This window comes from Amphibalanus amphitrite, unplaced genomic scaffold, assembly GCF_019059575.1.
Source record: "Amphibalanus amphitrite isolate SeventyFive unplaced genomic scaffold, NRLGWU_Aamphi_draft 001238F_arrow, whole genome shotgun sequence".
Lineage (NCBI taxonomy): Eukaryota > Metazoa > Arthropoda > Thecostraca > Balanomorpha > Balanidae > Amphibalanus > Amphibalanus amphitrite.
The window spans coordinates 95,647-111,768 of record NW_024882731.1 but is presented as its reverse complement, the minus strand read 5'-3'; the positions used below and the strand labels follow the sequence as shown (position 1 = coordinate 111,768).

General features: G+C 46.9%; 1 protein-coding gene across 5 annotated transcripts in view; it reads right to left on the bottom strand.

Annotated features, from left to right (window-relative positions):
* Positions 1 to 16,122, bottom strand: part of LOC122371381 (la-related protein 4-like) — an 85,815-nt gene that overhangs the window by 44,934 nt on the left and 24,759 nt on the right. The window contains exon 1 of one of the 5 annotated variants that reach the window (XM_043347660.1): positions 1,784 to 1,835. The exons of the other annotated variants lie outside the window; for them this stretch is intronic. Coding sequence (XP_043203595.1) covers positions 1,784 to 1,813 — 30 coding nt within the window. The 5' untranslated portion in view covers positions 1,814 to 1,835. Of the gene's footprint in view, positions 1 to 1,783; positions 1,836 to 16,122 lie in introns of those variants that run through there. 5 annotated transcript variants of the gene reach the window in all.

The window sequence follows — 16,122 nt, the reverse complement described above, 5'->3', positions numbered from 1 at the left end:
TTCAATCTAAGAGACCAGACAGCCATACATCTCATAGACCATCATGGTTCCAAAAACCATGCATACATTGCATACATTATCCACTTGAAGACAAGTCTTGTGACAAGTGAGTGTCATAAAATGATGCCTATTACTTTAATCAAACCTCTGCTGCCGCTTAACACATTAGGTTAATTTTTAACTTCAATGTTGAATGTTAAAATTTTGATCCGTTTTGATCCGGGTTCAACCTTCAATTCCCAAATCCGGCCCGCCCATATCCGTTCTTTTTTAACAAATTTAGAATCCAATCCTATCCGGTCCGCGGATTTATCCGTGGATAACGGATTTATCCGGCCCATGAAGTGCTCTAGTGGACGGTGGACACTGGACAGAGGAGAATAGACAACCAACCAGAGAGGAAAACAGACAGCCGACTTTGGAATAGAGTAGACCAGACAGCGGACAGCAGATAAGACAACAAACTAGATCACGGGCATTAAATCTGCCAGGAGACATTGAACCTGACAGCTGACATGCCGACGCAAAGCCGACCAGACTGACAGCGGACATTGGAAACGACAGCGGACGTTGAATCAGACACCACACCACTGCCTCCACACCATATAGCAGATATAAATAAACAAACAGAACACAAATACAGGTACCGACCGGAAGGAAGAAAAACGGGCTACTCCGCCAACAAATGAGGCCCAGGTGACAGCAGCAAAAGGCCAGTCGGTCCCTGCATATCACATGTCAGGCTCCGTGAGCGCGGGACGGAAAAGACAGAGGGCACAACATAAAACAGACACTACGGGAGACAAACAGGCCGAATAAGCAAGCAAAACAGACTGATGGGATACGAACCAACCGAAGACACGAATCGAGGTGGTGTGAAAAGGGGGTAGGGCGACAGAACGGCAAGAGGTGTGGCGCGCATTTGTGCAGTTGCACACAGCAGGTAAGGCTCTCGTGAGTTTAACCGGTAGGTTTTGCCTTTTTACATTTCCGGCTACCTATATCTCAGAAACTAATCGATAGGGTAGACCCAAGGGTAGACTGGGGCAAGGCGCACCCCGTAACGTTCGACTCGTGTTATGGAATAAATTAGGAAACAGCGAAGGACAGCATAGCGCTTATGTCAACCACTGAACATTTGTCTTCATAGCCCCACGGACAAAATTCATGACTCACTCACTGGTGACGTGGCAAATGGGGAAAAGTAATCTAAGTCAAAATGGGCGTTTTGCCCCGGCACCGGGGCAAGGCTTCCGAGGAGCGTAAAAACAAGCCTCTGTTGCCCAACTGTCCCGGAAGACAGGTCCAGCATCCGCCCACAAACGGTCCATGAGACAGATGGAACGTAACGGCAGGTCAAAATGAGCTTCGCACACGTACGAGCGAGAACGGAAGACGGTCCAATTCGTTGCTCGCCACCTCCAACTATGAAGATTGAAACAACCTACGGTCAAGAGTACTGGTGGAAAATGGTGGGCACGCCAGTGAGCGCTGATGAGAACAACGGTACACGGATGATGCAACCATGTCGTGTAGAATTAGGGTGATGCAATTGCAGTCACAGGGAAGAATTAGGCCGACTGACGATGCTGATCAATAAAGCCGCTTGGTCCTTGAGCCGCTCAACACCCCCGAAAACCGGTGCCAGAGCCCAAACCATGCAACACGATCTTGACACAAACGTTTACCAATTACCGACACACCGACACATACCCACACTCTTCCTCCACATCCTCTGTCACCAGAATCGTCGCCAACCGCGCCGTGCCATCGCTGACCTTACCTTGGCCCTGACAGAACACACCATGGCCATCCCACGTGGTCGGCGCACAAACACCGAAAGGCCGGCGGCCGGCGCGGTGCGCACCCTTCCCCGGCCCACCAGACGGTCACGTGGTCAGCGCACGCACACGCACCGTGCCGCCGGCGCCCGGCACGTGATCGCGAGCCAGTCGCGCGGTCGCGCGGAGCGGAGGGCCGGGCGGGCGGGTTGGGCCGAGCGCGGAGCGGGCCGTCCCAGCCGCACCGCGCGGCGCGGGACCGGCCGGCCGGCGCGGTGGGACAGGGGCAGAGGCAGGGACGGGGCACAGGGCGGCAGGGGACGCAACGGCGCGACAATAGGAGCACCGGCGACCATGGAATGTCACGGATCGATGCCGCGCCGTTCAAACGCGCTCCAGGGGGGGGGGGGGGGCGTCAGGAGCCGACCGCCACCGGTAGCCAACGGGCCCGCGCCCGAGGACGGCGGCAGAGACAGGGGAAGTGGCCATTTGTGGGTCATTTCGACACGCCTGATGAGATCGGAAATTTATCGCGGTACGTCCAGTAGGCCACTCCGAGAAGATATGGTCTGCGTGCACGTATGGGACAAGTCAAGTGCAAAATTGACCCCATCAGGTCAGCTTCACGAGCAGCTGTTACAAAAAAAACTGCTTGCAGGGCTCAGGCCGATAATGACAACATTGCGTCCGGAACGGAATGCTTCTCAAAGTCAGCTCAGGACATCAGTTTACCAGCGGCTCAGTGCCTTAGCCACATGCAGGGGTGTCGCCACGGATTTTTGACTGGGGGGGACGGATTGGCTGACTAAAAACCCAAAAGTTAGTTAGTTTACCGTACAATTTCGGGCCTATGCACTACTTGTAACGCATACACAATACACATGTTCTCATGTTCTCGCGTGGAGGCGTTATTAGTCACACTCTTTTCTACCTGTGCATGAATTGGCGGCGCGAAGCGCCGCGAAATTTGGCAAAAACTCTTGGCATAACACTCCCAAAACGTATAAATTTTGCATCCCGCGTAATAAGTTTGATACCAGGACAGTTAGGGTCTGGTCACCAAGTCCAGCAGCCCTGCCTCTAAAAAATCGTGTGGTCCTCTGTAAACCGCTGTTAACCATAGGTACAGCTTTTTTCCAACTTCTGTGCAGTGGAGCTGCAGGACTGCGGTGTCGGAGTCGACTTCGGTCGTAGTCGACGGTTTTGGTCGGATACGGAGTTGGAGTCACCAAAATCGTATAACAGACCTCAACTCTGAAGTCAGAGTCAACGTCATCCCCGAGGATGGGTCGAATAAGAGCTGGAGATTCTGTTGGCTGTGGTGATTGTAGGGGTCATGGTAAGACCAATGTAGGGGCATACTGAGCATTACGTCCTCCTGGGCTCTCTCAGACCAGGACGAGGTCCTCTCACCCTCAAGCATCAAACGTTCAAAGGCCATGGTGAGACCTTCTGCTGTCGGATGGCCTCGAACGGGAAGAGGGCCGTTTGAGAGTGAGCTGAAGGTCTTGACTATTACGAATATCCTATGTAAAATGTGTGGTCTCTGCAAGCTGTTGTCCTACTGCACTCTGAGACTTTGGGACTGATCTTCAGCCCTTGTTGGATATGGTCGCCCCTACAACTGGAGCTTTGGCTCCCTATCGAGGACCTGGGAAGTGGGACGGACAGTCCAGAGCTGCACCTCGTAGGCAATGTTATCTTTTAACGTGCCAAGAAACGTTCAAAGAGACAAAAGCATCACATCACATGTTTTTTTCACTCCGATGCGGGCCGAAGGATGCCGTGGTCGGAGATGGAGTGGGGACTCCGAGCGTTTTTTTTTTTTTAAGCCGGAGTCGGAGTTACCAAAATCATCTACTCCGCAGCCCTGTAAGCAAGGGTACAGTGTCAGCAATTCGCAGATTCAATTTGTTTACGAGTAGGTATCCGCAATTTCATCCCAAAACGACAATACACCAATGTCGTAGGTCACTTTTTAAATCATTCATGGGGATATTTTTGCGGGGGACGTCCCCCCCGGATTCCTCGACTGGGGGGGACGCGTCCCCCCCGTCCCCCCCGGTTTCGACGCCCATGGCCACATGGAACCGAAACCGCGATAAACATCGCATTTGGAGGCAAATATTCCGTTCACACCGGAAACCAACGGTGTTGTGGGCACTCTCAAATAAACTAGGCAGAGCTTCTATGCATCAAACGACCTACAACCATACACCAACACCTGATAGTTTTGAATGGGTTCTTCTGTTCCTTATGCATGAATCGGTAAAAACATGCGCACACGCAGATCATTTACAAGCAATTGATGGCGATGCAGCGGCGATGACAGCCGAGACATAAAGTCATAAAGGAGCCACGCATCAGCCCATCTGCCAACCACAATCGCATTTTGATTCGTTTCGTCACAACTCGCTCTACAGGGCTAGAAACACCACTGTTTCCGATAAGGAGGGTCACCAGTCCAAAATAGCGTTGTTGTGTAACCGTGTTACCTGCAATACTGATAAGGTATTGGGACAATCTATAACCGCTGCTTCTGGTGTTATGCCAGAAGTATTCTCCAAAATATTCTTCAGAAGCATTCAAGTCATTTATCTGGTTTACATTCAACATTGGCAAATTGGGTTTAGCATACATCAAAGGTCAACAAATAGTTACTCAATATGAGGTTGCTTTTGAAAAGGAACTGGTCTATTTCAGAACGACTTATACTGAGAAAAACATTTCGTGGCTACTGAAATAGCGCTTTAAAAATAACTCAGTCACTCATGTGAGACTGGAGCTATTGCTATTGCAAGTCCGGCACCGCCGTAAGGCAAAACCAAACTGTAAGCCCGATCTACTGCAATTCCAATGGAAATAAAAACCCAGACGTTTGGCAGTCTGTCAGCCCCATTGAGAGTAGCGATTTGATATTTTTCTCGAACATAAGTCAGTGACAAACCAACTCAGATGCAGCTAAGGCGCCACAGGTATTTGTGGCATGTCGAGTCCGTTTACAACACAGTAAGAATGTGAGACAAGGAGGCACAGATCGTCAGCACGGACAGGCCGAGGGCCATGTTCCGGCCACGTGACAGTTTAGGGTGTAAACTGTCCAATGACCAGAGAGACCGGCCACAAGGAAATCCGCTTTAACCGACCCTCTCCATAATTCAGCAGCGCTGAACAATACGGTAGAAGCCAATAGTCATGAAGCCGCGTCAAAAATAAAACAGCATGCAAGAGTTATTAAATGAGGAGGTTGTCTTCCCAGAAAGCTTTGCGATTATGGCATCACATGTCAATGAGCATGCATGACAAAATAGCAGATGTTTGTACAAATGTTTAAAGGCAGTATCTATGCGAGCCATGGAACATGGAAAGATATTAATGTAAGCATGATTATCAGCCCAAACCGACATTGCACTTTGAGGCAGAACTATTGTCAGATTACATAAGTGAATGTGGACAAGTGCATGCCTTTGTGGACGTTTTGCAGAGCTGTCACGTGTGTGAAAGACATAGGCAATTAAAGCCAGCATCAAGATCTCCTGTAATATTTACGGTTAATTTACATGGCAACCCCAAGCAGTCATACGCTAACAATGCACGTCACTTAGGGGGAATTAGTACCTGCATATCCTACCGACAGCGGAGTCACCGGATCTGGTGTGCTTCGAATCACTTGGGCCTTGGGGAAGGGGAAATGGAGGAATGCAGACATACCAGATCGATAGTCTGGGGACACGGAAAGTAATAGTGGCTTACCGGGTACGTTTGCAGTTATTAACTATTCAGGATCATTAGCGAAGCATTTGCATTAGGAAATAGGAAGTTAGGAATGGTTAAATGCAGGGCCGAGTACCCATGGGTGGAACTGTTAATAATGTAACACATCCAGCGTGACATACAGGGTGATCCAAAAAATTTGGAACCCCTAACTTAAAATGTCTGTGAGTCCGAAAGTATTCGTTTTATTGACAAATTGCAAACACCATTAGAAAGAGCATTAAATCCTCTATAAAATCACGTCCAATTAGTGCATGTATGTTGTAAAGCATTGACACACTATTAGCTTTTGGAATGAGCGTCAGATAACTGAGTGAAACGAAATCGCCAATTGTTAACAATGCACTAAAGTCCGTTAGCACTCCATCTGTTGCTTTTTGCTAATAACACCACATCCAATTTCAATTTTATTACATAAAAGTTTACACAGAAGCACACAATAGAACAGATACACGCGTCCTAGCTTCCGCTGTTCATCACAGCATGTGCTCAAACCGAGCTCCGTTGGCCGTCACGCAGGCCTGCAGTCGCTTCGGGACGGGTCACGGCTCCGACGGCGCAGGCCAGCAGTCTCTGGGACAACTGGTCCCAGCAGGCCGTCAGCCTTTCCTTCAGCTCCTCTATGGTGCTGATCCTCTGACCTCGATACATAATTCGCTCCAGTTCGCTCCACACGAAGAAGTCCAAGGGGTTGAGGTCAGGACTCTTCGGTGGCCAGGCATCTGGCTCGATGAAGGCCGGGCAGGCCTGTTCCAGAAACTCGACCACTGAGTGGGCCGTGTGGCACGGAGCACCGAATGACTTTTTTTTTGCTCCTGTTGAAATTTAAATTCCTTACAATAGCACGTGAATGAGCATTTTTTATTCATGAACCTCCAACATGCGACATGGTCAGAACAGCAAACCGCAAATCACTATTTGCGCATAATGTTCAAAACTGTTTCAGTGAGTTTCGTGACACAAATTTTATAGGCATATAACTAGGGCAATATTTACAGTAATAGTTAAGTTCAATCAACTTGGTTTTATAGAGAATTGAACGCTCTTTCTAATGGTGTTTGCAATTTGTCAATAATGTGAAGAATTTCGGACTTACGGACATTTTAAGTTAGGGGTTCCAATTTTTTTGGATCACCCTGTATAAAGAGAAGTCGTACCTACTATGCATTTCAGACCCCATGAGACCCTGCTTTTCGGCGATAATTTCTTCAATTTTTGTCCAATTAGCTTGAAATTTTGGCAAACGATATTTCAGCTCAAGCGCCAATTTTTGTCAATATGGTCTCTTAACAAAATATCAAAATTTAGAGCACTTGTCGTTGGCTCGTAATGTTAATCAGTTTTTGCACCCGGATAGAGGCTCGCTCGCTACCGCACCGGATTGGATAGGAGCGCTGGCCAATCACGTTGCGCCGGGCCCAACTAAACTCCGCCCACTGGCCGTGACCGCGATGGGTCTATTCAGTCGGTGTCAGCACCGCGGAGAGGTCGGAGCGGAACCACATACTGGAGACAAGTGAAGCTGGCAAAGTTGTTTCGGGACGAAAGCAAAAAAAAAAAAATATCCGTTTGAGGGCATTTGGTATCCTCTTCACTAGGGCGGGTCGATGGAAAAAGTTTTCAAGTGAAGAGCGATTTTCCTACGGGCTGATCCATAAAACGGTTAAAACATATTTTTTTGCGAATTTTTGAAAATTAACTGGGCGCGCCGTCCACGGTTTTTCGAGACCACTTTTGCTAATTTTTCTCGTTGTTTGCAAAATTTAGTGGGAAAAATTCGAGAAAGGTACTATATTTACCTCTTTCCTAGTTCTACATGCTTACCCCCACCTCTTCACAAAGTTTGGAAACCCCAGTGGCAGAATCGTGCTCAGAATAGCGATTAGCATCGGCGATCTGAGCGCAACGAAACCAGCGCCATCTATTGAGCAAGTTTGGCATAACATTGATTTTGACGGCTTTCCGACCGTTAAAAGCTGACGCAGCCGCTGCCACGTCGGGTATATGGTGTTCTTTGGTGTTCCTAGGCGCCTGGTGTTCCTTATTTGACACTAAGTGAGTTGTAACCATTCGATCCGAAATACTTCAGGAATCATAAATTGCTCCGGAAGCTATACCTATAGTGATTTCGCCAAGAAAACAACGAGATGCTTAACTTTGATATATGTTTATCAGTTAAATTAAGTTTTGCAGACAGATAACATCAGTCCAAACCGTATGCTCATTTTTGAATGCAATGTAGCCAGCCACCTTACCATCCTAGGACAGAAAATCACACTTCGATAATTGATTCAAACGCCGGCATGAGAGCGTTGCATTGCGTCCTGATGGCACACGTGATGTAACCGAGACGTGCTCTTTTAATAACAACAGCGTATGCTGCCTAAGTTACGAGCCGGACGGCTCGCTCCACTGCCTGAGTAGTGAGTATGGGTATGCACCGGATCGAAATTAATTTGTTAAAGTGGATCGAAGGTCACCCTCTTCCAGCGACATTGTTATTGGTGACTCTGTAACGCGTTCTTTGGACCGATCTATGAGCTGCATGCAGGGTTGTATACCAATCAAGTCGATTGAATTGATTGATTTGTTTCAACGCGTATTTTGAGTTGATTGGATTGAGTCGATTGATTTTTCGAGATGACTGGTTGACTGAATCGTTTGACTTTAGCGACTGGTTGACTGATTTGATTCCCGAAAATTAGAGTGACTCGTATGATTGAGTCGATTGAATGGAAAGTTCAAATAAGTTTTAGTTGATGAAAAATAATGACACCAATTGATGACATCAAAGATCACAAAACTACACTGAAAACTGCTTGTCAATTGTCATCACAACTGCAATATGGGGTAGATGGCCAAATAAAGAACAGGGCCTAAACATGAACAGCCAACTTTGACTTTCAACTGCAATAACTCATAACTGCTCCAGCCTCCAATCCTGGTGATAGAACCTGGCGATGCACCTACCTACCTTTCTGCACTCAGCAGGAAACGTTTTTTTTTTTTTTTAAACCAGATGATAAAGTGCAAGGCCCTATATACTAATAAAGTGTGATTAATTAATAATTCACATCTCCACATCTCCTCAGAAACAACCCACTGAACTCTATAAATATCTGAAACCCCTACAAAAATAACTGAAACAAAAGCGCCGTTTTCGTCTCGCTAATTACGTTTACGTATACCAATTAAAGGGACTATCCCACCTTCTAAAATGTTGTTAAAACCAGTTAAATTGTGGCCGACTTTATAGATTGGATGACCAGGAACACGGTTCTAGCATTTATTTTTCATTAAACATCTTAGGCTTCCCATATTCCAAACACAAACTTTCAAATATGTGACGTCACAGCCCAAAATTACCTCCTTCCCCAGGCCACATTACTGTCATAAAGCTGATTCTTTTTACTCTGTAGGCACCACAACAAAGTTCAGACCAAGTTTTAAGCGATTTTTCAACGAACAAACCCATTTAAATCAGAATGAATAAAACGAGGTGACGTCACACTAACGGTCGCTCCATGTTGAAGAAAGGGCCTTGTACAAGGCCCATTTTCAAATGAAGGGAACGAATTTCTTCAACACCAAGAGGCCGCGGGGGTTGCAACCTAGATAGATAGTGGTTTCTGAACCTCGCCGCAAACTTGGCTATCTCAGCTCAAACCCCATGTTAAAGGTGGGATAGTCCCTTTAATAGCTAATTTGCTGCATTGTTTAAATTGCAGCAGAACGTTTGTTGATCCTTTTCTCCTGAGAGCCTAAGCATAACATATCTAATATATTTCATTTTCCTTAAAATATTTTACCGAATATTATTAAGTGGTTTTATTTCAAATGAAATAATAATTAAAACGAAATTGGTGTTGTACAACCGATTTATTTTATGATGATCTACCATAGGACATGATAATCAATGACGTCATCTTACAAAAAAATCAAAACACGTAGAATAAGGATTTATAAAAGCTTAGCATACTTATTGGCAAAACGTTTTCTTTTATTCGCAGTCGCACCGTGCCGTTTTCGCGTTTTAATTTTCTTTGTTCCTGCTTCCTTTGTCCTTATCTTATCCTGTGGTTCCAGAGTCCCTGTCCTCTCCATTTCCTTTTAAATATATTTTTAATCCTCATCCTTATCCCCCAGTCCTAACAGTTTCAAATTGTATTGCAATTAAATGTTTTGAATTCTTCACATAGGTACCTGACATTGACATCAACATGCCACGTCCAGAGTCGTGGACTACTAAATACTTCAAATCTCTTTCTTCCCAATCTGACAACATCTCACGCCTCAAATGCACATTGTGTGGAAAGATTTTTCAGGCTGCCCGTCAGTCTCTGTCTAACCGAAACCGTCACATGCAGGTAAGATATTTATTTCTATTTCCCTATGGTTAATATGTTATTGATGCATATTATCCATTAAAATAAGCGTGTTGTAGGGTAAATTGTCCAAATCACGAACACTGCCAAAATCCGAGCAGCCAACTTTCAACCGGAATATCTGATATTTAGTGTAAATGGAGTTGGAATATGGCCAAAATTAAATTGACAACCTTTAGGTGAAAGGTGGTGATTTGGGTTAAGGGGCGAATCAACTACTGGGTTATTTTGCACCCATTAAATGAAACTTCTGCTCCAATTCTACCCATTGAACCTCAATATCATGATCCACCTGTCCATCACTAGGTATCCATCCTTATTACATAGAAACTTTGAATGGCATGGCAATTTATAATTTTAAATGACAATATTTTTATGTTTCTTCTGTAGGTAGGTAGGAAGGTAGGTAGGTAGGTATGTACACCAGACTGCTATGGACACTTTTCCAAGTTGGTGGGGCAAAAAACCTAATGTATGTGTTGGTTTGAGTCGTTTGATTGAGTTGATTGATTCCTTTCATTGTCGCGTTTGAGTCGATTGAATCAATTCCCGAAAACTGCTCTGACTTGATTGATTTGATTGGTTTCCCAAATTTGTCGTGATTGAATTGATTGCTATTGATTGAGTCGTATACAACCCTGGCTGCATGTTTAAACATGACTTGTTTATTGCAAAATGCTGATAGAATCGCATATCTTTATGTCTCCTGCCTCATTCGTTTCCTACACTTTTTTGCCGTAAGTGGCTCGAGTCTTTGTATCACCATTCCTTAGTTCAGCAAGCATCGCAGTGTATGCACTGTTTGCTGGCTGTCTGTATCGGCCAGTGCCCAGTACAGCCCAAAGAAAGTTTCCTATAGTGAGCCCGGTACTTATTCCTGTCGATCACTGGGCAAATGACACAGACCGATGAGCTGAGAGGTCTCGCAATAGCTGGATGCTTTGGAGTAATCCGTCTCTGCAATGTTTACTCCGTAATTTCGGACCACATTGGGACATAGTGAACAACATTGAACTCGGTGATAGTTCGAAGCTGGTCAATTTATGCTGTATGATGGGCGATCGCGACGGAATACGTAACTCGCAAGCTGCCAATGTAAGCCATTTTACCAAATTCATTGGCTCAAGCTTCCTTACTGACAGCTACCTCGGGATTTGTCAAGAGGTGACGCCTGCTTCCGGGCTGTTCAGAAGTGTTCTCTGATCTGGACTGCATGGCGTTGCCCGAAACGGCACGAACGGTTCCTGCTCGATGCACAGGCACTCTTAGTAAATGGTCCACTGATCGGCGCGGCTTTAGTCCAGTGGCTTTTCCACAAATCTTGTAAACCTGTTTAATAATTTGGCCGTTGTCTGATTTTGGTGTAAAATAGAATTAAGCATTGACTACCGGGCTCATTTACTGAAGCAATATGCTCGTCCAGCAGGCTCGTCATAGCCGATGATCCAGCACGGCTATCCTATTTATCATGATAAACGACGCATCCTTATGCACGTAAAATGCAGAAGGGCATTTCCTTTGTAATTACTTGCCTCTCCGAGAGCAGAATGTGAAGTGTCACCGAGGACCACCACGCGGCATTAGTTCCGTTTCGACATGGAGGCTCCTTTCCACTAACTGCAACAATGTCGCATGATTTGGTGGATTACAAATTGCGTCGGCGACCGCTTAGCTATACCGCGGTTATTATGAGATCAGTTTCCCTCGAAGGCCGAAGCTCGATGCTCCACTGCTTGTAGCGGTGGCCCAGCCCCAATAGGTCATCAAAATAGGATCTGATGGTCCGATGAGAACGCGCACCTCGGGCAGTGATATGATACGCGGATCGCCGATCAGCAGGATACCTCGCAACTCATCCTCAGTCTGTTGTCAGATGAAGCCGGGCTAAGTTGACGAGGCCAACTTAGTACTTATTCTGCAATTGAGCTGCTACTGTTCAGTTCTAACACTAGGCTTGCATTTCAAAAGAAAGGTTAAATTTACAGGCAAGGAAATAATCGAAGCCAAAACTGAGAATAATGCTGCTGAAGTCTCAGCGCAGAATCAAATGACTAATAGGTCCAGCGGACACTATCGCACTTGGCGAATAATGGCTGTGCTAAAGTCAGGTGAACTCCTAATATGTACATTTCATGGCTACTTTTATTGCAATTGACAGCTTTCACGCTATATACGCTCCTGTGCCTCACGTTTTTCATCAGCGTCCTAAGATCGCATCAGCAGAATGCATATTGTCTCGACCGACGCAAGGTTACAGTCCTCTCAAGAGATGGCGCTGCGATCGAGTTGCGGAAAACCGATACAGAGAGCATGGCACCATGGCCACAGTTAGAGAGATACAGCCAACAGACTTACAGAATAGGTTGAGGAATAGCTGAAGTTTCGATGTATATATTTGAAAATAATTAATTATATGACATTTGTGCTCAAAACTCGCGTGCAGTGAAAATGTAGCGAAAAACCCGGTTGATTAATTGGCTGCGGCGACCCGCAGCCTCGACCAAAAAAATTGAAAAAATTCACACAGTCTTCTTGTGACATGCTCCGTAGGAATTTCGGTCTTCATTTTGTGTCCTCGAAAAAAAGTTCTCGGATGACCCGCCCTACTCTTCACCTTATTTTGGTATTTAAACGTCGAACCAGCTCAGAATATTCAGAATGATCAGAATCAAGGTAGGATCTATTGGAACGGAACCGGCCGTAGAAGGAAAGATGGATAGACTCTTGGGAGTCTGAACATTTATTTAAGCCGGAGTTGCACCTATCTCATCGTCAGGTTGGGTCAGGTCACTACCCGATTACCTATAAGATCATGTGTAAGCCTGTGCTTAACCCAAAAATATTGATATATTTGGCAGTGCCAATAAATGTTTCTGAGGAAGGCGCAGAAAGCAACAAAGTAGGATGAAGAGTCTCGGGCACGGCCGATTGCCTGGGGCATCGCTCCAGCGAAACGACCGTATTCGTGATTCGTGAAGCGGTGCGGGGCGCCGGGTGGGGCAGAAGCGTAATGTGTCGTATGGTAGAAATGGCCTTTATCGCGGTGTCATGTGTGTGTTATATTGTTAAGACGTGCACAAAAAGAAATAGCAATGTGGCAGGCGGACGTTGGGCACTACACGAGAACGATCATCAATAAACTCGTATCTTTTTTGTTAAACTTAAGTAACAGTAGATATGTCCTCAATGGTGAGGAAACTATCTCTAGGCTTTTACTTTTCATGTTTGCATTTCAACACACAAGCTCTGGGGGCAAAGTTAGTCTGGCGACCTCCTCAACCTAAGTCGATGGTCAAATGGATTAGTGCTGAAGGTGTTCAATGCTTAGTTGCACCGGGATTATATAAATCGATCACGCCGGCATACATTCCTTATCAAATTTCATATATCAAACACATAAATTGCATCATGTTAATGGTGATTCTGTTTTGCAATTTTGACTAGTCTGACGCGATACATTATCTTACGCAGTCATTTGAAATCAACAGCGTCTTTTATGCGCGTTTTTTTCACAAGCCCCGAATCTTGTGTGGAAATATATTTTTTTGTGACTGAACAAGATGTACGTACATTTGTGATAGATACAACGAGCGAGATAGTGAGCCCTGCACGTGCGGAAGGGCGAGAGGGTGCTTCCAACGGGCTTGCGCAAAGCACCCTTCTAACTGGTCGCTAGCGGTGTGCCAAATTTGAACGCAATCGGCCCAGCCGTTCCTGAGATCTGGAAGCGGCATTCTGCACGTGCGCACGTGCAAACGGGGTCCAAAATGACTTTTGCACGGCACCCTGCTAACTGGTCCCCAACCGTGTACCAAATTTGAGCGCAATCGGCCCAGCCGTTCTCGAGATCTGGAAACGCCCCTTGCACGTGCTCACGTGCAGTAGCACCCTAACCGCAACACAAATGGGAATGCATTGCCTGGTGGGTGCCTGCCTGTATGCCAAGTTTCAGCGAAATCGCCCAAGTAATTACCGAGTTACTGAAATGGGAACAAATTTGGCGCCTCTTATTGTTGTATTTTGCACGTGCACTGGGGGTGACCCACATGCACCGAGAGTATCCTATTTTGGGTAGAAGGGATGCTGCTACCCTATAAAAATTACCGCAAGTCAATCGCCCAAGCGGCTGCTGAGATATGAGCCTCTCAAAATCACTACTTTTGCAAAACAGCTTGAACACCCTTGACTTTTCACGTGGCAGCACGTGCCACGACGGTCACTGATATGTATCAAAAGTAGTCAATTACGGGGTAGAAGGGATGGGGCTACCCAACAAAAAAGACCGCAGGCCAATCGGTCCAGCGGTTGCTGAGATATAAGCCTCTCAAAAGCGTTACAGGCCGGGCCGGGCCGGGCCGCTCATACTGAGATTTTTCCGTTATATTGAAGACTCACTTCGCTCGCTGCGCTCGCTCGCTCGTAATTAGTCGAGGGCTTCAGCTGGTGCGTTACTTATGCGCGCTATTTAGCTCATTCGATGAAATTACGGCTGCAACGACAACTGCACGGCAGCTACGGTCCATGCGAGCCGCCCCGGTGCGACAGCTACTGCCCCGCCCGCTCCACGCAGCCGGCTGACCGGCCAAGGTCACTACCCCGTCCGCCGGGAGGGCGGAGCTTAATGGTCACGTGTTTGTGACGTCACACCTACGCACGGATAGCCTCTACTCCACTGACGGATTTACGGAGCCGATTTTAACATTACGAGGCAACGACAAGTACCCTAAAATTTGATATTTTGTTAAGAGACCATATTGGCGAAAATTGGCGCTTGAGCTGAAATGTGCATTGTGAAAATTTGAAGCAAATTGGAGAAATAGTAAATAAATTATCGCCGAAAATTAGGGTCTCATGGGGTCTGAAAAGCATAGTAGTCCTACCATAAAAGATCCTGCACTTTGCGTTAAGGGGAGGGGTCGCTCGTACTTCGAGTAGGTATCTCACTCTGGCCCTAAAAATGCATGACCAAAGTTTGATCGAACCTGCTTGATTAACGTTTTACCTACTTGGTAACAACGAAAAAGTCAGAAGGCTGTTCATCGTAAAAAAAATGTATCGCTACCGAACAAATATTTCTCACCTGGTAATTTGTTATCACAGCCCCATTAGCCTCGGATACAAAAACAGTGCCTATACCATTCAGAATCCGCTGCGGAGACACCTGCCTGGCAAACTGCATTCCGCGCTCGGATGCGCCTATGCGTCCCAGACCTGAGGACTGGCGCTGCCTTTATGTACTGCCTTGGACTGGCGGATCCAAGAGGGGCATCCGCCAATAAACCCGTCTTTTGGCGATTCCCGTCGCTGGCGATGACAATACATCCAGCGTTTGGTACAAGCTGAGCTAATTGTGGCACTGCAACACGCGGCACGTTGAAGTGCTCGCACGTAAAAATATGATCATAAACGTAAAAATACCGATACCGTGGGAGCTAATTGGAGCCTTGTCAGTGCTGTTATAAATTAATTCCAACCAAGGTAGGGCTCAAATAAAAAGTGATGCACCAAGCAAAACAAGCCCTCCTTCATCGCAGTCTTATTGGTCAATCGCTGCACTGTTACAGTTCCATCGTACGGTAAAGCAATTTGGTGTGTATGGCCGAGGACAGCATGACCGGAACATACACGGTGTGTACGGACTACGGATGGGGACAATGCCGTACACTATGTGTACGGCCAGCCGTACCCGGCCACAAACGGCCCCCTCCCCCGGCAAACTGCCACGATAACGAGCGCCTTTACTGCCCGCCTCAATCAGGCACGCACCATATGCCGGTGACGGTGCGGGCGCCCGCCGCGCGGCTATTGCCTCTGAAACATGCAGGCCGATGAGGTGCCGACCACGAAAGCGGCTGGCGGCACCTCTAGAGACGAGAGCTCCGTTGGTAACGCTGAGAGCTCAAGGTTCGTGGGCAGTCCCGAGAGATCCACAGAGTCCGAGAGGCTCTGTCGTCAGCGGCGGCGGGGAGTTCAGTCGAGTAGCGCTCATCGAGCGACGAGGAAAGTGGCGACGGTCGTGGGAACGCCGAACGGTTCTTCAGGTGTGCAGTGTGCACCGCCAGCCATGCACGTGTAGCGCCAGGGTGGGGCCGATTTTCTGCACGTGCACATGATCCCACGTTAAGTTCAACTCCACCACCTCAACCCTCCATCTCCTCCGCCGTTTTTCATCACAGCGGTTC